Raw genomic sequence first — 23,076 nt, 5'->3', positions numbered from 1 at the left:
CCTATCGTAGCTATGTATACCCTCTCAATTTGAAGTTGAATTGAATTTGTACTGGGAAGAATTTTTTTTTTAAAAAGAGTGTGGGGTGTTATTGAAGAGGGGTGGGTGAGTATAGTGGGGTAGGCCTACTGGCGTCGGGTATTCTGAGAAGGCTTTAAACTAATGTTAAAACCAATTAACCAATATGACACCTATTCAATTACACATTTAGCAAAGTACTTTAACCATATCCAGCTGCTATGTATCGGTCTCTTGGATTGTCTCATTACTGACATCCATACCTGTGTGAAACACATGTTGTTTACTGTTACTGTGTTGAACTACATCACCAATCCTCCAAGGAAAAAACGTCAATTGTGGGAGAGTGGGATTGGGAGATAGGGTTTGGGTTCAGGGGATAGTGGGGATTTTGCTTACACCAGAATTGTGGTTGGAAAATGTTAAAGTATTTAATCATCCCTGGGAAGCGGATGGGAGTTTGGGGTGGGCATGTAGGCCTATCACCATGTCCGAAAATGTATTTGGAATGTTTTAAACTGCAGCTGAGGGATTATGGGTTGGGAGTGATAATATAATTTGTACTGGAACCGGCTTCAACACATCACCCAGTGTATCTGGGGTGTGTTTGTAGGGGGAGGAGGAGCGAAAATACTAGCGTAATGAAGTAGCCTATATGATTGGATTGTACTAGGAAAAGTTACTAAATTTGAACTGTCCAGGGGAGGAGTTAAGGTTTGTTGATGTTGGCTGGGGTCGTGAAAGGAGAAAGAAGGCTGGGGGACCGCAGTATCTAAATTACATATTTTAATTATCTGCCAATATGACACCTATTCATTTACACAATTTACAACGTACTTCAACCATTATTAGACCCATCGTAGCTATGCATACTCCTCTCAATTCGAAGCTTTGGTTGAATTTAATTTGTCCATCACTGGGAAGAATTTGTTTTTAAGAAAGAGTATGGGGTGTTATTGAAGAGGGGTGGAGGTTGGTGAATATAGACAGATACTGGCGTCGGGTGTTATGTACTGAGAAGGCTGTAAACTAATTTTGAAACCTGCCCTGGGGCGGGTATAATTGCTAGTCCTCTATAAGTAGGCCCAGACAGGGTTCTAGGACACCTACCCCCTAGACAGTTACCCCCCGGATGTTTACCACCCGGACAACTACCCCCTTAGGACAACTACCCCCCGGACAACTACCCCCCGGACAACTACCCCCTTAGGACAACTACCCCCTTAGGATAACAACCCCCCGGACAACTACCCCCCGGACAACCACCCCCTTAGGACAACTACCCCCTTAGGATAACTACCCCCCGGTCAACTACCCCCCGGTCAACTACCCCCCGGTCAACTACCCCCCGGTCAACTACCCCTCCCCCCCCCCCCAATCCAAAAGTAGACAAATATATAGGACCGGTTTCTGTAAAAATGAAATCATCTGTTTTTAACGGGTGTTTCGAAACTAGAGACCCGAGACCAGAGACCTGACACGAGACCCAATACGAAAAGGGAGACCTATATTTGGGTCTCCCTTTTCGTATATTAGGGTCTCCCTTTTCGTATAGTGTGGTCTCTCTTTTCGTATAGTGGGGTCTCCCTTTTCTAATTATAGTGGGTCTCCCTTTTCGTATATTTAGGTCTCCCATTTCGTATATTTGGGTCTCCCTTTTTGTATATTTGGTCTCCCTTTTCGTATATTTAGGTCTCCCTTTTCGTATATTAGGGTCTCCCTTTTCGTATAGTGGGGTCTCCCTTTTCGTATAGTGGGGTCTCCCTTTTCGTACGTGGGTCTCCCTTTTCGTATATTTAGGTCTCCCTTTTCGTATTGGGTCTCGGGTCTCTGGTCTCTGGTCTCGGGTCTCTAGTTTCGAAACACCCGTTTTTAACCGATTATTCTGTTTAACAGCACGCTAGACCCTAGATGTGCTAGATTTAAAGTACCGTATTTATTGAAAAAACGGCCTGGGCTGTTTATTGTTTAGGTGGTTTTTAGGTGGACATTTATTGGAAGAAAGTTGTTTATTCAATGGGAGGGGGTATAATCTAATGGAAATAGACGCCGATTATTCCATATGATGTTTCATGGGAGTGACATGGTCACCGTTTATTTGAGGGGAATTTATTTAAAGATCGACGTTTATTCGGTGAGTGAACATTGAGGTCAAATATCAAAAGTGATATTATTCTTCAAGTGTACAAAAATACATATATGACAAATTTGAGACAAAAATTAATTCTTTTAAGACCAGTGGTTATCGAAGCATTGTCCTGACGCAAAAATTATTATTATTATTAGCGAACCCAGTCTTTACAGTAAATACATGGAGTACTATATAATACGTTCGACTATCCTATGATCATGTGTGACAATCTTCAGTTTATACCACCAGGCTATATTTATGTTCAATCTTTTACTTTTGTTTACAATAATGAATAGTAATTCGTCAAAGTAACGAATTAAAATATAGTTATTAATTAATAGTTGCAGAGTCAGGTTGTTGAATGATCTGGGTGGTTAGGGTGTTCTAAAGGGATAGTTTTCTGGGTGGTAATTGTCCGGGGGGTAATTGTCCGGGGGGTAATTGTCCGGGGGGTAATTGTTCCTAGGGGGTAATTGTCCGGGGGGTAGTTGTCCAGGGGGTAGTTGTCCTAAGGGGGTTGTTGTCCTAAGGGGGTAGTTGTCCGGGGGGTATTTGTCCGGGGGGTAGTTGTCCTAAAGGGGTAGTTGTCCTAAGGGGGTAGTGGTCCAGGTGGTGGTTGTCCGGGGGGTAGTTGTCCGGGGGGTAAATGTCCAGGGGGTGAATATCCGGATACGCCAGACAGACCGGGACCGACAGCCCTACCTGACTTGACCTGATACCTTCTGTATCCTCCTCAGAGAGGGCGCGCGTACAGCCTGTACATATTTTTCGCGGAGTAATTGTCCGACACAAACAGTGTAATGCGATCGCTTAGAGCACGCACATGATACTGTATTGCAGTCTTAACACCACTCAAGTGCGCTCATTCAAAAGTAGAGCCTACTGCAAACAGGCCATCAGAATGTTATAAAAGGTGCACTTTGTTCATTTTAATAGTTGTCAGGAAAAATATATTATAATAGAAACGTAATCACGGGATTTTGTGGTTGACATGTCACCCATAGACAGAGACGTTACACACAATTTTATAAAGTGATATTGTGATAATAATTTTATTAAACACTAGGGAAATATCTCAATTGTGTGAATATAATACGGCCACTATTGTATCGCAATGGTAATGCAAAATAAAATAAGCGAAAATGAAGAATCAGCAATCATCCTATGAGCCTGCAAACACTAGGCCTCAGTTTCCTTCGTCAGAAAGAAATTGATGATAGTTTAAGATATTATTATTAGTTGTTGCCATTTTTTAAAATATATACATATATATATATTAAAAAGTATTAAAATCGACTTGTCGTTATTCAGCAGGTTACGGAAGGACATAATAAATCTCTGCATTCAATGCTTATTCTATTTGGAACGGAAACGTCGCTGTTTTTGTATTCAACCTGCTTCTAAAACGATGTAGGCCTATTTCATTCCGTGAAATGGAAAGGTATTAATAAGATCTTATAGCTTAAACCGTGTCCTTTTGTACCTGTGTTTCTCTTGTCCGATTGTTGTTTAATAACATACTACTGTTCCTCACTCGGTTCACTTTTGTACACATCGGGAATGCTCTTCTAAAACACGCGCGAAAATTCTCGCCCATGAACGCGTACACAAATGGGTTTACGCACGAGTTACTGTACGCCAGTGTTAGAGCAAAAATCCTGAGCTTTGAAATGGCCAAGTTATTGTTGATACTATTACCGAGTCTTTGCCACAGATTTATCACGTGTATCGGTAACCAACAAATAAAGAAAAAGACAACAACCAGCAGTATCATCTTGGTAACTTTCTTTCGTTGTTGTATCGAGTGCAGGCTTAATGTTGTGTCTCGGAGCTGTTCCCGCGTCTTCCACAGTTGACGCAACATGTTGACGTTGCAGACAACGAGGACGGAGAGCGGGATTATGTAGGTACTGAACACAACGTAAATGTAGTGCGCTAACAACCCTTGTTCGTTGAACTCTTCAACACAGTAATGTCTTCCGTTGAAATCCATAACCGTTGAAAATATGGAAATTGGAATCGATAAAAGCGATGAAACTAAATGGAAGAAAATTCATTTAAAAAGTATTAAATAAATAGCAATTTTTATTCCAGAAATATAGAATAACCATGCTTCCTTTTATGAAAATGATATTTTCACACGTCCAATCAAATGACGTCATGATCAGTAAGAGCAATAACATCGTGATAATACAACGATTTTATATTTATCATGACGTAAATTTATTGGAATTTTATAAATATTATTTTTATCAAAGACAGCATAAAAGGTTATTTAACGAAAACTTTCTTTCGAGTTAGGTGTCCAGCCGATTCTCGGTACTGTATCTATATTTCCAAAGTATCATAGGAATATTTGGGAATAGATCACATGTGTATTTAGTGTAGTAACCTAACCCTTAACTTAACCTTACATGATACAGGCTCCACATGTGATAAATTAGATGCTGTATATTATGTGAATGTATAATTTAATCGTCACCATGCTTATTACACCTATACCTAGGACTTTTGTATCTAGATGACTGTCGATAGTCAGTCACACTTTACCTAATGACATCTTGATATAACCATCTTATTACGATCATCGCTTGTAGTCAGTGTCATTCCTCTCATACACTAATTCAATACTTTTTTCATTATCAAATTAATCTTGAAACTAATACTGTCTATATCTATCAATAACCTAAATTATTACAAAGTATTAAAAAAACTAGACCGTACGCCACGGTTGAACTATTAACAAACTATGCCGCATTCACAAGTGTCACGAATACTTATTATAGTACTAGTGCACACAAGCAATTAACACTAGCAATTGTGGACAGTGAACATACGGTTCCTATAGTCTTTACCCTCAGACTTGTCCTCTCATTAAGACGAGTGTATAGGTTCCAGGACAAAATGGCTAAGAATAAACGGTATTCAAAACATGTCTTCCTCCGATATAATTCCATATAAAATATGTACTTACTGATCCAGATTGATATGTTGATAGTGAGTGCCAGGGTAGGCGTCCGATATCGGATGGATTTCAGTGGATACACGATGGCAAAATATCGGTCGATGTTCATTGCCATTAACGTCAGTGACGTCGCGTGGACAGACACCTTAAAAAATAACTACATTTTGATAATATAGAGCAATATAATAATGAAATAAAGGGTATAATTACCATCTGCTGCCATGCCTGAAATATTCGTGCGACACGAATCAGCCGGCCAGCTAAATAATTGAAAACAGAGCGAGTGGATATTTCACTCGTTATAAGAGTAAATTGTTTTAAAAGTGGAATACAAAAGAGTGATCATTTTCACTTTTTTACATCAAGAGAAAGCAGGTATGGAAGGCACAAACTAAAATTAAATATAACATGGCATTCCAAAATTGAACACAATCATGTGTGACGTATTCCATCATTAAATTTTGTGAGTTTTGTTAGACGGTTCTATTAATTCGATTGACTGACGTTTCGTCGGTGAGCCTCGCCTAGACGACCTCCTATAAACCACTAAATCATGTCGAGGAAACACGTCCCGGCCGCGATTTTTCTTTTCGTACATAATTTGGGGAACCCCTTATGTGAAAGATAGCCAAACTACTTCCTAATAACTGAACCTAGCCCTCTAAATAATTTCTCTCACTATAAAGTAAAAATAAGTTGCTCGTGGGATTCGAACCCGATACATTGACATGTAAAGTTCATATTCTAATCCATTTGACGGCTCGACAGAAAGCGTTTTCATTTGTATTGTTGTTATTGAATTGTAGTTAGATCAATTCTTACGTCACACCTTAATGATGACTAATGAATAGTAGTCATGTTTATTTTGTGACGTTTCATGAGTGGCCCCCAACTTATGTAGGAAAAGAAATATCGCTCCCCGGCCGCATATAACCCACTAGGACGCAACGAAACGACGTAAGAGTAAAGTATGGAAATTTGACCAATCATAATTATACGAAACTGTCGCTTATCATTGGTCGGTTCGCTTGCGTTGCATTCACGTCCTTGCGTTACGTCCTAGTACGAACCAAGACTAAAGCTTGGTTCCCACTAGAACGTAACGCAAGGACGTCAACGCAACGCAAGCGTTTTAACCAATGACAAGCGAAGTTATAGACAGTTAGCAATCACAAGCGAATAAGCCATCGCTTGTGATTGGAAAAACGACCTCAACACGTATGTATTGGTGATGCTATTTCAAAAGCTTCTTTTCTAAACTTTTCGGTACCACAAGGATCTGTTCTTGGGCCGCAATGGTTTACTATTTATTTACACCCGATACGGGATATCATAAGTAAATATGATCTGTCCTATCATGTTTATGCTGATGATACTCAGATTTATATTTCTTTTAAACCTACTATGAAACACAGTGACATTTCTTTGGAATTGCTCCAACATTGTATCTATGAATTGCGTGTCTGGATGAAAAACAACTTTCTTAAATTAAATGATGAAAAAACAGAATTTGTTCTCTTTGGATCAAAACAGCAGTTGGAAAAACTGCCACCAAGCTTTATTCACATTGGTGAAACCCAAATTGACCCGGCTAGGCAGGTTAGAAATCTTGGGGTTGAAATGGATGTGGGTATGACTATGATTTCTCATATCTCAAAAACTATTTCTGCGTCGTCTTTTAACTTGCGAAACATTCGAAGGATTCGCAAGTTTATAAATGAGACAGCAGCTAAACAACTTGTTCATGCTTTTGTCACTTCACGACTAGATATGGGAAACTCTTTGCTATACGGGCTACCACAAAAACAACTCCACAGGCTCCAACTGATTCAAAATACAGCGGCACGAGTTGTTAAAAAATTACCAAGATATGGACACATATCAAATACTTTGGAAATATTGCATTGGCTCCCTGTTAGGTACCGCATTGTTTTTAAAATATTACTCTTTGTTTTTAAGTCTATAAATGACATGGCTCCTGAGTATATTTCTGACATGCTTAGGCTGTATGTTCCCGGACGTAATCTGCGTTCTAGTGACTCGCTGCTTCTACATCAGCCTAAGTCTCACCACTCATGGGGTGACAGAGCATTCTCCGATACTGCTCCTCGTCTGTGGAATGCTCTACCGAGCTCTATAAGATTTTGCAAAACTGTTGATACTTTTAAAAAATTATTAAAAACACATTTATTCATTAAGGCATATGGAAATCATGAGGTTTCTTAAAGTTTTTTAGACTTAGAATTGTTTTGTATACCTTTTCCTGGCCAGCATTATCTTTGGGGTGCCTCTGTCTTGGTTGTTGTCTCTGAGCACCCGGTCGTCTGTGGCAAGGCAAATGTGTATCCTGCTCCTTTGTTTGGTCACCTAGGTAGGGGTCCGGGACCGCGACAGAACGACAACGGATGGGGACCCTCCAAAGAAATTGCATTTTATTTTTCAGGAATTTGTATGATTTATTTCTTTTTTATTTTTAAATGCGCCTTGAGCACTCTGGAGTGGTATGTGCGCTATAAAAATCTTATTATTATTATTATTATTATTATTATTGGTCAATTCACTTGCGTTGCGTTACGTCCTTGCGTTGCGTCGCTAGTGGGAACCACGCTTTAAGCTTGGTTCCCACTAGAACGTAACGCAAAGACGTAAACGCAACGCAAGCGTTTTAACCAATGACAAGAGAAGTTATAGACAGTTAGCAATCACAAGCGAATAAGCCATCGCTTGTGATTGGTCAATTCACTTGCGTTGCGTTACGTCCTTGTGTTGCGGCGCTAGTGGGAACCACGCTTCAGCTTGGACGCAGTTACAACGCAAGTGAGTTTACCGATACAAGTAATTAAATTCAGAAGATCCATCGCCTAGTGATTGGTCAAATTACCATGTTGGTCCAAGTAGGAAAAAAGTTATATGCACAATGAATTAACACACCTGCATGAGATACATAACGATACGACACAGCGCGTTTCCAAAGATCCACACATGTTTTGTATACGTGAAGATAGTGAAGGGAGCACACAATACCAGAAACATAATATCCGTAACTGAGATATTGACAATGTAGCAGTTAGTAACAGTTCTCATTGTACCGAACCTACACACCACGTAAATGATAAGACTGTTACAGCCTAAACCAACCACAATGAACAACGTCCACGTAAACGGTATGGCGATCTGTTCGACGTCTAACATGTTTACTATGTCGTAATAATCGTTCCCGTACGAAATGTCATAGTCGTTGATTCCAGCGGCTGGAAAGGTAGCATTATCGTCCATTCTATAATAACAAAATTAATATGAAATTAAAAACGCACCTATACTGACTTTAAAGACAGATTTACAGTACGTAACACATATTAAGTTTGGAAAATCAAAATAAACGTGTAGCGTCTAAATCTGATTGCTTTGCTTGTCTGTGGTTTGTTTTAAAAAAAAAGAACGATTCATGTAGATTCACTGAGTTTACTTTTATTTTGCCAAATTTAGTCCTTATGTTATTTTAAATATGTGCAGATTTTTTTAAGTAGACGCCGAGTGTGAAAAGGAGAAAATAGTACCTTCAGAACAAGAAACGTAAAAATAATTTGATGGAAAATTAAGCTTTTCTAAAAGCAGATCGGGAAGCAGATACAACGTCATTGTTGTCTCGGATAAATCCCAGTATCATTTTCAATATACATCAAAAGTACGTCTGTGTATAAAACTAAATACTGAAATGTATACACATTGGATACGAAGTGATAACGAGCATTTCATTAGGCTACTAATACCGTTCTTGCTGAAAAACATTGTTTATGAAGTAGATACACGTATTGAAAGCACGTCTATTGTTTTTTTTCTTGCATATTAAATATGCCTATTTATGAAACTGCTCATCAACTAAAATGTAAATGTAATCGTCCTCAAGCTTACTTGAGGTCCCTACGTGAACCCACGGCAGTCACAGTGCAGAGGATGACGATCCACTACTTTTTCCGTGCACATAATATTTACACGGGACCAACTACTTTACGTCCGATCTGAATGACAAGGCAACGAGAGTAAAGTATCTTAAGGATGCAATCAATATGGCACAGGCAGGCTCGAACCCATGCCTCATCATATCACTCTCTAAACTTTGTAAAATATAACCAGTAATTCGTTGTTTACAATCTAAATTACTGTTAACTACACAAATACATACGGTAAACTTCTAGCTGTCTAGTGTCACTTTTCATCTACTTTAAGTTTAGTTAATTAATATTCGTAATTTTGTAGTAGGCGGCTTTCTAAAGAGCAAAACGGTCAGGGCAAATTACACCTAAGTTTAAATAGTAATGCTTTATTTAACTATCCTAGAGCAAAGCAAGAACGTAAGCGCAGCATAAGTGTTTGGCCAATCACAAGCGATGACACACTTGCGTTGCGTCTCAGTGGAAACAAAGCTCAAAGCAGAGTAGTTTTCTACGTAGACTACTGTACGCACGTTCATTTACGTACGCACTGAACCAGAGACGTAAGGCAGAGGCCTGAGGCCCCTGGTTTAGAAACTCTTTCTTCTTCTGGGCACTGCTCATGGTCCCCCGGCCCCATAAGCTCCGGAGCCCCTGGGTTTAGCCAGTGAGCGCTAGTCGTTACGCCCCTGCACTGAAAACACTTTATTTTGCATATCGATGAGATTATCTTTTCGTGGACTTGAGCTCAATTATGTTTGTTTAAACTACGAAATAAAACCATCCGCGTAGTTCAACGTTGATTATCGGATCACTATCGAAAGCTTCAAAATCCGTCATAAATCTTGCACTGATCATGTAATCTACGGAACACGATTAATCGTCTCATAAACGAGCAACCGAGTTTTCTATTGGTTGCAGTAGTCGCCGTTGTCATCATTCTTATCATCCGTATCACCATCAGTCCCAATCATTGTAAAACCAGCGCTGTGTGTGTGTATGTCCCTTAAGGCCAATTTACACTTACACATTTAAACGAGCGGTAACGGTAATAAAAATATAGAATCTATGTTATTCATTATGATCATTTACACACAACGCGGAGCGGACGAGCGGTTTCCGCTCAGGATAGATACATATTCTACGTGGGACAAGCTACGCGGTTTTGTCCGCTTACCGTTACCGCTCGTCTGTTTAAATCAGCCTTTATGCCAGAGATTTGATTTTGGTATCATTCACAATTCTCACATAATCTGTTTGTTTTCCCGAAGTCTATTCTACAACATGTAAAAACTCTACCAAAACTTGCAATGACGAAGTTTGCTGGATTCTAGTATCTGGAAAATTCCGTGAAATGTCGATCTTGCAAGAAGAGAAACGTTTGCATACAACCCTAATCATAAATAAATACATTATCATACTGTTATCCCTAAGGTCCCAAAAAAACAATATTAGGCCTATTAAGCTTGGTTCCCACTTGGACGCAACGCTAAGACGTAACGCAACGCAAGTGATTTGACCAATCTCAAGCGATGAATTATTCGAATAGTCGCGTGTGATTGGTCATCAACTCGCTTGCGTTGGGTCTACGTGCTTGTGTTGCATCCTAGTGGGAACCAAGCTTTAATGATTGGAAGTTAGAAATAATAATATTATAAGAATAATTTTAATCTATAGTGCTTGAAATTGATGTACTGTCCATAGAGAATTATATGCAATCAACTGAGGTACCTAATTATAAGATGAGAGAGTCGACATCATTATTCAGTACACCAATATGTTGTGGAATAAATCAGAAAATTATTTAAAGAGACTCGTAGTGACCGGATTCCCAGTAGGCCTACTGTATATCCTAATATTACGATGATATTTTCACAGTAGGCATAAAGGTCTAAATACCGTATATACAGCATCACTTTTAACAATAACCTTAAATGATGCAGAGTTTAATGTGTATCACATTTTAGTGCATGTATCATGGGTAGGTTTGATACCATGTGAAACATGTACCGCTGTATTACGGAATTGTTCTGACACTGTGGAGAAATCTAGATACAGTACCGAGAACTAGAATATACTTAGTATATAGAATCCTTGATAGTGATAATTATCGACACAGTAGATGTGATGCAAGGAACCGGATGGGTATGATTAATCCAATGCCTTAAGTACAAATTCATTTCGATTAAACTTTACAAAGTAGGCTTAAGGCCGGTTTAAATCACACCCAATTTTTCTTCATGTAGGCGCGCCTACGGGGTCCTGTGTTAACGTGTTTCATGATGAAAATCAGCCAAATCTGCTTTCTTTTTAGCATAGGAGCACGTCAGACTTGGGTTAATGGGGCTTACGACGTTTTACATTTTGTTAATGGGAAAAGGGGGTGTCTTGGGGTGCATCTATCTGATAAGTGGTTAGGATATCTTGAATAATAATATGGACAAACAAGTATTACGCGCCAATTCAAATATTTTCAAATGCTCAGTGTATAAATACATAAACCCGAATAAAGTGATTTTGTAAACAAAAAAGGGCAAACCAAGTTTTAAATGAGTTTCAATTTGAAGATTTTGAAACAAAAATATATAGGCATAGGCCTATACATTAAAAATATATTATATAAAACTAAACTTTTAAAATACACAAATTGTTTCCCACAGAACGCAACGCCAAAGTGAGAATTACTTGTTTTGCGCTTACGTCCTTACGTTGCGTCATAGTGAGAAACCAAGACTATATTCCTAATCCCGGCTTGGAACTCTTTAAACCGTGAAGAAATTACACATAAAAAATATATCATTGTTTTCATGGTGTATGCACAAATAAAAATAGTATGCTTGCGATACATCCATCACATCATTCGATGTTTCTGTGAATTGAAATTTATCATTTTAGGTCTATTTTACGTCTGTATCCAACGAAGAGCTGTTGGCAACCATGATGTGACGCGCACGCTCAAAAACTGACAAAAATAATTAAGGTCACTTTAGTACACGCGCGTCTACTTTATGTCTCCCGTTAAGTCACTGAATGTTATGAAATAGCAAATAAGGAGAATCCCTATTATGATGAGAACACCTTTGGGGACCAACGAAGTGTTCCCTTCAATTCATACAATATGTGTGTCCTCTAAAAAGGGTTAACTGTTATGGACTTGCTGTTGAGTGCCCACTTCAAAGGGAACTAGGAGGCCTACAGTAGTATGCACCTGTATACATTATACATGATATAATTACAGTACAACAGTAATAATAAATAAATCGCTTACCTGCTGCCCGAGGTGTGTTATTTTAACTTCAGTCTATCGCAAACTAAATCATCTAAGAAATCATCTATTATTTTCTTCAATATTATCACATGTAATTAATAATAGCGCCACCAAGGATTTTGTAAGTAAAGCAATTTCCTCAAAAGTAGTTCATAAGGAGTCATTAACAAGTAGATCACGTGAAGCGGAGAAAATAATTGAATCTGCAATCTAAAAAGTGAGCTCATTTTGAAGCTTATGAAATCAGAGACAGATCATCAACAAATAGATCATCAAATGAGAAAAAGAAACATCTTCCATATCTAAGGTAAACTTCGTTTCGCGAAGATCATAGCGGACAACCCTTCATTCAACGATAAAACTGATTACGTAACAGAAATCAACGGTGAAAAATGTTATGTTAGAAGGTAAAGAAACTTTTTAAAGAAATATCAATGAAACAGCAATACGCATAAACAACCTGGTTTCAACAAAAAAAAAACATTATTATCATTTAAAAAAACCGAATTAGCGTTTCATAGCAATGTTTATACTACATAAGAATACAATCCAGTACAAGTAAAACTGATTATACGGTGTGAACTTGTACACCAAGAAGGAGATACATGCGTACAAACGAACGAATTCTATCAGCATTTGAACGCGCACGTCTGTAAAATTCTTTTACACGCGCGGTAAATTAAATTCATCAGAATGTGAACGCGCGCGTCTTTTAAATGTTGTCCTTGACAGTGAAAGCAATATCAACAATCCACCATCGCTAAATAATGGAGGCATAGTTTACGGGCGCATAGAAATTAAAAACGATTTTTTGAACGCGAGAATGACAGTAGCAACCCTATATGCATTGTAAAACATAATGGTATGGTAATCTACGATGGTGTACATCCAACTTTTAAAATGGCTAAATACTATGTAAAATGTGTGTTTTATCTACTATTATTTTAAGGTAAATGAAATCAAAAAGATTTATTATGTATTACAGTAGAATCCCCATAAATTATACACTTCGATAAGGGTTTCCGTTTACACGGGAAGTACCGGTATGGTGTACCCTAATAGAGGTGTCAGATGAAGGGGATTCTGCTGTAATTTCGTTTCTTTTCAATTTCAATTTTTTCGTTTCTGTCTCGTGTCTAAATAAAGTTTATATATATATACCTTTGTTCCATTCATTCTTTCCCAACATGTCAGAAAATGATGTTGTATGCTTATTCTTAAGTCTCTGTGTAGTATCAAAATAATTGTCTCGGCCAATATGCCGTGTTTGTGGTTTATGATAAAAGAGTATTGGAAAAAATTAACCGAAGTTGTTATAATACCGATGACGCAATTTGCGTGATTTGAATAAAATATGAGCGATGTTTTTGAGCATCGAGTTTAGTTTCTATATTATTTATTACGAAATATAAATATTTTCAACAAAAAAACAACTGAGCTTGAAATTAATGTTGCAAAGTGGTTATATTTTTATAATAACAATAGCAATTTTAAACACGAAGATTTAAGATGAACATTTATTCTGGACCAAAAACATTTATATTCTCAGTCTCAGCATCACATCCACGTCGGTGTAATAAACAAACTTGTATAGTATAGATACATTAGAACATAACATAGTAGGACCATGGAGAAATAACTTATTTCTCCATGGTAGGACTGAAGCTCTGTCCACACTCTCAAACTTGATGTGACAACATGTGACCATATATGGACATGATGATGTCATATCAATACCATACTTGGGCATATCTCTGCAATATATATCACTTTTTTTGTCAAAGGAGTTTGATAGTGTAGACATAGGTTTAATCGACTTGTTTGTATGGTGTAATAAGCCATGGTTTATTCATTAATTTTTTCTTTTCTCTACGTGTTGCTTTAAGGCTAAAATGGACTCGCCGACTTTTCAATCTCGCAGACGTTCTAAATAAAAACATCTATTTATTATTTAAGCCTTTCCTTGCTCGATGCTTAAATTCAAAGTAAAAATAAAGACATTATCCGCGACTAAAACCATCTTTAATTCTTTGTTTACGCAAAACAGACAAAATCACTTCATCCAGCTCGGCATTCATGAAACCAGGTTTACAATTTGGCGATTGTTATTATGTTTCTCTTGGTAGTTGGTCTTGTAATAGTCGTACATGACTTTAATAATGGTTTATTGAATGAGAATACAAGTTACTTTTCTCCACTTGTTTACCTCAAAGGGCTAATCTAATCACGATCTGCTAGAATTTATGTAGTCGCAAATTTATTTTTCGGCACGTAGCTCTGACATAAAATAAAACATTGATTTTATGTAGAAGTTCATTTAATCAGAGTTCATTACAATTGAAATTTATTCCTTTATATGACGGATAATTGACTAGAGGATTAATTTGTGTAACATATACAGGCATATTGCTGGCTTATGCTTTAAAATCATTATTCATTTCATTTTTTCCATTCATTTCATTATTTCAAATATCGTCATTGCAGCCAAAGCTAAATTACAAGGATATTTACATATTCTAAATATTATTATTGATATTATTCATTTAGAAGCGAGATAAGGTATATGGGACTGCACTTTTTCTATATCTTTCAACGTGAAACCATACTACAGTAGAACGCCCACCATTTCAACACCCCTAATAACACACTTTCTCGTGCAATAAATAAATGGCAATATGTGAACATTTTAGCCAAATCCTATTTAAAGGACACTCCTATTAAGGGGACAATTTCTCGTGAAATATGAAAGGTAAATTTTTAACATTTTAGCCAAATCCTATTTAAAGGACACTCCTATTAAGGGGACACTTCGCTGTGGCCCAAAGGTGTTACTATATGTAGATTGGTAAACCATATACAACCAATGTAATCATGCCGGAATTCAATATTATTTGGAACAAACAGATATTACAGTACCGTAATACTATAAAATAAGTGTACAAAGTACAAACAAACAAAAAACAATTACCTTTGTTAAAATATAAAATATTAATGCAACAAACACATTTATCATTCGCGAAAATAATCATATTTTATAATATAAAATACCTACGAAAAACATACATTTAACATTCGCGAAAATAATGCCTTTTCGATATAAAATGCCCAGACATATATTGTAATATTTCATAATAAAGACACATGGAAAACATACATTTAACAACCTGTTTATATTCAAAATCATAAAATTACAACATTTTCTTCCGGTAGATTTTTAATATCTTATTCCAAGCAAAATTCGATTACCATGCGAACATAAAATATGCACAGATAACGATATTGGTAAAAACCATTAACTCACTCTTATATATTTAGATTTTTAATTATGCACAATTATAATTAGCATAATCAGCAAAATTATAATTAGCATAATCAGCAAAATTATAATTAGCAAATAATATTTTTAATCGACAAAAAAAATACCTTAAGCATCAAATTGTCTTAATTTTCTAATTAATTTCAATGCAAAAACAACAATTAAGGCAAAAATAAATACAGTATAATTATTAGCTGTTTACTTTAGATTTATATTATGCAAAAGTATAATTGTATTATTAGCATAATCATCAAAATTTGAATAAGCAAAGAAAAACACGATTTTACACCGAAAAGAAACACAATACAAAATCAGTAAGCACCGAATTGTCATGTCTTTGTTTTTTTTCATATTGATTTCTGTTACAAATATTTGATTTATGTACAATTAACCCGATATTATATTTCAAATTCATGCCTGTACCTGAGCTTTAAAAGAATTTAGAATTTAAAGAAACCAGTCATTAAATTTAGACAATTCATAATTAAAAGTATTAAATAAAATGTCAACAAGAAGATAAATAAAATAGTAGTATCGTCGGCGAAGGATATCACTTAAACTTCTCACTGACATTAGTCAGGTCATTAACGTAAAAATAAAATTGGGGTGAGGAGACACCCACAAGTGATATCCTCGGTCGATGATTTAAATGATTGGATAGAGACAAATTGTTTCTGCCATCCAACTAACTCAAGAAGCAAATGCTTAAAGGAGTGCCTTTAATACCATAATTTTCGCATGTTCTTATTTAAAATAGAATGGTTAATTACATCAAACAAATTTCTCAATCAAATAATTATTTGATATATACACCAATATATATGAGCTTTCACGCTAATATTGCTCTATGTTCAATAAAAGTATTATTAAGAAGACAGCATGAGCAGTTGAGTGACCTTTGCAAATCATATTGATGATATTAATTCAGAATATTTAACTTAGCTATCAAATAATCATAAAGTTGGGAATGCATAATTTAGTAAAGGAAAGAAATTTGTCTATAATTTTTAAAGGATTTGGTATATCTTTTGCCATTTTTAAATAAGCAAACACCATTCATTCAAATTTTCCAGAAGGGACTACGTAATAGGTAAAGAGTTTCTGGGAACAACTTCACCAAGAGTGGGTCGACATATTATTTGAATCTTCAATCGGGCCGGCATTAATGAGAGCAAGAAATAATACCGGCCCAAGTACCACATTTAGTAAGAGAACTGGATGCCGGCAAAAATGGTTTTCATAATACTGATAAAGCTGCAGATGTAATGATAGGAATAGAGACCTCACCCGAGCTCAATTAGAGTAATATTTTTAGTAATATAATAATCAACACAATCGAACGGCATCATAAAATTAATAGCACTTAGATAATAACATAATTATCTTTATCCACATCCTAAATAACAATGTACACACTTAAAACTAAAGGTGCAATAAAAGGTGCAAACCTATAAAAAGGTGCTAATTTGCGCCTTTTTCTCATAAAATGGTGCAGAGTTCATAAAAGGTTTATTTTTGCACCTTTTATATCGAAAAATGCAGACAAGTATAAAAAGGTGCAGAACTGCACCGCAAAGGCCCAAGTAGGCCATGGTGACTGTGTGACAAATAAGACCTATTAGATTAATGAACGCTTCTTGATATGTTTAACTTAGGGCTTCTAAAAGCTTAAAAGGTGATGGTGATAAGGACAATTTTTTTAGAATGACATTATTGTGGTAAGTTAAAACAAAAATAAGAAAGATTAATAATAGCCTAATATAGATAGGTTTGTGGGGACAGCTATCGGAATTCGAACAAATCTTTTTTTTACGGAACATTAGAAAGTCGCTGGCTTGTAACTGAAAATTAAAGTTTAATACCTTTAACATGATAAATTGAAAGGTTCAACTGGGCACCCTATAAGGTTTAACATCAGTTAAAAGGTGCATAATAGCACCTTTTTGTACAATTTTTGTACAATTTTCGTACCGTATGCGCACGCAAGATGTCTGTAAACAATGGTTAAAATATTAAATTTCAGAGGTTATTTACTCTGGTTTGCTTAAGTCTAGAATAAGTAAACTTTTCTTTCATATTTAACAATATTATTAGAATATCTAATATCATAATGTAGGCATCTGTTCTAAATTTATTTGAAACAGGAATTGAACAATAATTTTAAGAAGCGCGTGCGGTTGTTAAACATGTAGTTTGAATTGAGGAGGAGTTTGCGCCCAAAAAATCAGGCTATAAAATTAAACTAGGCCTAGCTCCCACACCTCTCCAGTGTAGGATAGCTGTTAAAAGTAAGTACGAAGCTTTATAGGCATGTAGTTTGGTTGTTTTTATTAGATTAATTATTGTATAGGCCTATAAGCCTAGGCTAGGCCTAAAACTTAAAAATGATAGCTAAATAAATAAATATGGCTAGCTAGAGGCCTCCTACCTACTACTAAGGCTAGGCCTAGGTCCTAGCCTATCTAGTAGGCGGCCTCTATTAGGCCTAGGCTAGGTTAAGCCTAAAGTAGGCAGTCTAGAGGCCTACTTAGCCTACAGTAGCCTTTCGGGCGGGGGCTAGTCCTAGACCAGGCCTAGCCTACTTACCTGGGTCTAGCTAGTAGGTTAGGCATAATAGGCTAGCTATGCCTAGGTTACTAGGTAGGCCTAGGCTAGACCTTAAACTTAATTAAAAGCAGTCCTAGGCTAGGCCTAACTAGCTAGCCGGCTAGGCCTATAATTAATAATAGGCCTAGCTAGGCAGGCCAGGGGCCTAGTTATTAATATTAGTTATTACAGTAGCTGGGTATTATTAGGCCTAGCCTATATTAAATTCTTATACACATTATCATTATTTTTAATTATAGTTACAGCCTACATGATGTCATGGAGGGATAAAATAAGTTTAAAACATGAAAGAGCACCTCTGCTCTAATCAGCAGCAATAAAGATGTTCAGAAAAGGAGAAAGAAATGTGACCACATGTACTGTAATACTCTAGTATATAGGGCCTACTATACTACGAGCCGAGGAAAGGGAGAGGAACATACTTTAAAGTATGTGAAGCATGTGGTCAAGGTAATTTGACTTAAAAAATCAGAACAATGTCAATATTGTATTGTATGATGTTGTCATATTAATGATAATATTAATATAATAGTTTCCCTTCGTATTTCATGCTTTTTAGGAAAGTACATTATCAGGTGAAAATGTTCGGAAAAGGTGAACCAGACATCAAGAACACTGTTTCAGATATATGGGGATAAGAAGAGAATACTGCCAAAGATGTCATCATTAGATAATTTTAACAATAGGCCTATTGTTGGTTTGAGAAGAGATGGCCACACTCTATTTAAGGTGCAGAGACTGGTAATTGCCATCCATTAATTCAGCAGTTGAATTGAATAATGTAATGTTTTAAAGTTGAATAAAATTATACAAAGCTTAATCAATATTGTTTGTATTTTAGTGATTTTTATTTGAGTGCACCTTTTTAACAGAAATTTGAATCTTAGAGGAGCATTATTGAACCTTTTATTAGGGTGTAAAGTTGCACCTTTATTTAGAGGTTGAATTTTGCTCCTTTGGGGAGCTGCTATTGTTGCATTTAGTTTGCACCTTTTAGGGTAGAAAATTACACCTTATATGGTGCAAATGTGAACTCCAAAGGAGCATTATAGCACCCTTTATCAGGGTTCAAAATTGCACCTTCCGTCAAAGGTGCAGTTGTGCACCTTAAAGGGAGCTGCTATTGTTGCATCGGTTTGCACCTTTTTAGGTAGAGATTTGCACCTTTTTTTTTTAGTGTGTAGGGATCATTATACTTCATTTATGTATACAGTAATTATACATTTAAATTAAAGAAAAGGCAAACATTCAGACAGAACTTGAAAGAACTCTACTAAAACCAGTAAGTAATAATAATGATAATATTTGAAATTAAATTTTTTTTTATTTTATATAATATAAATTTTTAAAATACCTCGTAACATTCGTAATGATCTTCTTATTGTATGATACTTTGAACCCTAAGTTTACCTAAATGTAAATTGGATTAAATGCTATTTAACACTTTAATTACTTGAATACTGCCATATAGCCAATAACTGCTCGATGTAGAAAACCCTCGTGAGGTAATTTCCCGATTGATCGTAATCAAAACGGTACTGGGTTTGGTCTACTAGCGTTCCTGCTCCCAACCAGTACATCCATTCATAGAAGCCTTAATGAAGTAAGCCTACCTGGTGGTGGCCATAGAACGGTCCCGAGATAACGACTATACTTCGGCTTTAGTCGATAGAAGATTGAATAAATTGTTAGAGATAGAGTATACGATGTTATGATTATGTGTAGATATGTGATTTGTTCTTTTTATTCAAATGATGTTATGTATTTAATAAATGTGTTATATCAATTAATTAAATTATCGTAGATTGCGTATTATGCGATAAATATTATTTAATAAATTTTTGATATATTATTATTATTATTATATTAATAAAAAGATATTTGTTAGTATAAATTTAAAAATATAGATATAAAGGCCGGTGCACACCGAACGCGAAGCAGCGAAGCGTCATGCGTCACGCGTCATTTGACGGATCGCTTTGGAAGTTGAATTGTCATGCGTCTATTAGTTTTTCTTGTCGGTTCCCACTAAACGCGTCACGATGTGCTGATTCGGCGCGATTGCTAGGGTGTTCCAGGTTGGATCTGCATACAATGAATAGTGTAAGTGAAACCAGGGAAGATTTAAATTAAAATGTAATTTAACTCTTCCCTGGTTAAACCAATCACAGTGTTTGGTTTTGGTGGGAAAATGTTATCCTTTTCCAAAGCCTGAAATGTGCATGATTGTGTGTATATTAACAAGCAGTCAAACATCGTATCACAAGGACAGAAGAAGATGTATCCAATATCAATACAGTTACAAGAATTAAAGCGTTTATTGTTGATTACACGTACATGTGATCTGCTGAGTATATTTATTAGTGGTGTTACAAATATCTTTTGCAGCGTCAGCCTACCAATCAACAGAGGTGCAATTATAATTACAGTCACATTGCAACAACATTTTATAACCATATAAAACATTTCATATAAACACGAACTGGGATCTCCATGGGTTGACCTACTATAGCATAGGTGTTAGCACCTGTTTGGTCTTTCTGTGCCTCCTTTTATAATTGTTTTGTCTTCTTATGTTTATGGCAGAAATTGAATAAATAAATAAATAAAATAAACTATAGTATAGGCCTATATATTAATGTAAAGTTTTCACATTCATTTTCTAATTATTATTAAATATTATATTATTCATGACAAAACATACAGTTTTTTTCTCATTTGATTAAATGTAATAAATATCCCAAACTCATATTTACACTTTATATTATCTTATGACTTTTTTTTCACATAAATACACTTATTTAAATAGTGAATCATTGTTTTTAAAGGTATCATTAAATAATTAATCATTACACTGTATATTATCTTATGACTTTTTCACATAAATACACTTATTGAAATAGTGAATCATTGTTTTTAAAGGTATCATTAAATATCAACCAGATTTTCTTTTTTACTACTCCTGAATACTTTCGCAAAATAATATCAAAATAATAAATTTAAAAGGTATCATCCCAAAAAAAAAAATGAAAATTGAAGAAATATTATTATTGTTAAAAGTGAATAACTAACCCTAAAGTGTTACTGTATACTGTATTACACACACAACGAAAATGTTTTAAATTATATTTTCAGGAAGACAATATATCTTGTCCAAAAAATGACACTAAACTTAAAGATGTATTGTCCCATAGAATCATGAAAAATGAAGACGATTAAAATCAAATTTGAATAGGCCATTTTGTAGTTTTAACAAAGTTAATCACTTACATAGAAAAAAACTCAACAAAACTTATGTTTTCACTTATAAAATGAAAAAAATTCCATTAGCTGGCAGCCAATTTGACTATTTTTTTAGTATTGGAGTATAACAAAACATATACATATATTTCCATGTGTTCTCTATTGCTAAAAAAAGACATTCAGTTCAGCTTTCCTTCTATAACCACTTAATAAATACTAGTTACAGTCCAACTCCTCCTTAATCTCTTCCATTTTCTATTTTAAAAAAATGAAACAAGTATTAAAAAATTGCTATAGTAAGGCATATTGCTCAAATCATTTTTTTCTGGCCAATGTATGTCACCAACTGACATACCCATTTGAAAAAAGTCTATACAAACCTGTATCAGCCTCATAATTGCCAGTCCACGTTTTTGAGGAGCAATTGCTCTTAATTCCATGGCAATAATATACTGGCCGCTTAAACTACTAGCTTGGTCATTGGTGGAGTTTGTAACGCTGGTAATAGCCTGAAGGATCCCATTTATCAATGTTCATCTAATTGACCTAAAAAAAAAAAACAACAGTATTTATGTATTAATATTACTACTACTAGGCCTATCCTAGCCTTTACAACACTAAATCAACTAAATATTAGGCCTATAAATATTAATTAATAATAATAAGTAGGCTAGTCCTAGCTCATAGTAGACTAGTAGGGATTAGTAAGTATTATGTAGGCCTATAAGTACTACTTGGCATGGCCTAGCCTACTAGGGTATATGTAGCCTAGGCTAGGTAGGCCTAGCTAGGCCCTAGTATTGCCTAAACCTAGGTAGGCCTAGGCTAGAAATAGGCTTGCCAACTCACTTTACAAATTGATCTCTGACGCGTTTTAGGCCTAGTTTTTCTGGCATTCTTCTACACAGATGTTTGTCTGAAATTATTGTCTTCATGCATTAATCCTTATGTTTCTGTCTGTGTATGACTTACTTCCCTTATCGTAAAGACAAGAAGGGTAAGTATTTCCATAAAGACCTCGCTCGTCAGCCACCATTTTTTTGCCGTCGGTGTCGTCGATGAGAGATATTCCTGACTTCTGATTGGTTGACGAACGCAAACCGCGCTCGCGACGCCTCAAAAAGTTGACCAAGGTTCAACTTTTGAAAATTCGCGTGCGAAGCCTTCGCTGCTGTCGTTTTCAACGCGTTGAAGTTGAAATTCGACTATCGTACACTGTTCGCTTGTATGTTCACACTGGAAGCGTCCGTCGCCTGCCGCGTGCGTCACTTTTTAACGCGAAATTCGCGGCTTCGCGTTTGGTGTGCACCGGCCTTAAGGAAGAAAATCAAAGAGATTATGGAGCGGCTGTACCAGAATATACAACACCAAGTATTGTAAAGTTAATATATTAAAAATTTAGCCGATCTTGTCAAAGGTCAAGCGCCTTCAGCCTGCCAATGGAACTGCAGGTTAGTATATTCAATCTATATTTACATTTAAAAACACATTAAGTATACAAAGAATTAACCTTTTTTAAGGCCTCATAGTCCCTTAGTACTTTTTTTAAGGCCTTATACACACTTAGTACTTTGCAGTAAAAATAATCTATGGACA

The 23,076-nt window shown here is 35.8% G+C and overlaps 1 protein-coding gene and 2 long non-coding RNA genes across 3 annotated transcripts; 1 reads left to right on the top strand and 2 right to left on the bottom strand.

Moving 5' to 3' along the window:
- Positions 1-3,611: 3,611 nt before the first annotated feature.
- Positions 3,612-8,390, bottom strand: LOC140041161 (G-protein coupled receptor 54-like). The gene is made up of 3 exons (XM_072087588.1): positions 8,139-8,390; positions 7,185-7,248; positions 3,612-4,186 (listed from the first exon to the last, which is right to left on the bottom strand). The coding sequence occupies exons 1-3, from the start codon at positions 8,388-8,390 to the stop codon at positions 3,612-3,614; spliced, it is 891 nt and encodes a 296-aa protein (XP_071943689.1).
- A 9,439-nt stretch (positions 8,391-17,829) lies between these two features.
- LOC140046378 (uncharacterized) lies at positions 17,830-19,052 on the top strand. The gene is made up of 3 exons (XR_011844772.1): positions 17,830-17,918; positions 18,477-18,687; positions 18,797-19,052. It is a non-coding gene; the product is annotated as an uncharacterized lncRNA (long non-coding RNA).
- A 2,241-nt stretch (positions 19,053-21,293) lies between these two features.
- LOC140046372 (uncharacterized) lies at positions 21,294-22,771 on the bottom strand. Its single transcript, XR_011844769.1, has 3 exons — positions 22,330-22,771; positions 21,861-22,026; positions 21,294-21,735 (listed from the first exon to the last, which is right to left on the bottom strand). It is a non-coding gene; the product is annotated as an uncharacterized lncRNA (long non-coding RNA).
- Positions 22,772-23,076: the final 305 nt, after the last annotated feature.

The sequence above is a fragment of the Antedon mediterranea genome, chromosome 1 (genome assembly GCF_964355755.1).
Source record: "Antedon mediterranea chromosome 1, ecAntMedi1.1, whole genome shotgun sequence".
In the NCBI taxonomy this organism is placed as follows: domain Eukaryota; kingdom Metazoa; phylum Echinodermata; class Crinoidea; order Comatulida; family Antedonidae; genus Antedon; species Antedon mediterranea.
Note: the sequence above shows the minus strand (reverse complement) of the source record. Positions and strands in the feature narration are given on the sequence as shown.

Excerpts from the sequence above, each read along its gene's own strand:
- LOC140041161 (XM_072087588.1), bottom strand. The coding sequence starts at position 8,390 with ATGGACGATAATGCTACCTTTCCAGCCGCTGGAATCAACGACTATGAC. Across the intron at positions 7,249-8,138 it reads TTACGGATATTATGTTTCTG|AGCTCGGTAGAGCATTCCAC; the intron begins GTATTGTGTGCT and ends AAAATCTTATAG. Across the intron at positions 4,187-7,184 it reads GCTCTGTCACCCCATGAGTG|TTTCATCGCTTTTATCGATT; the intron begins GTGAGACTTAGG and ends TCTTCCATTTAG.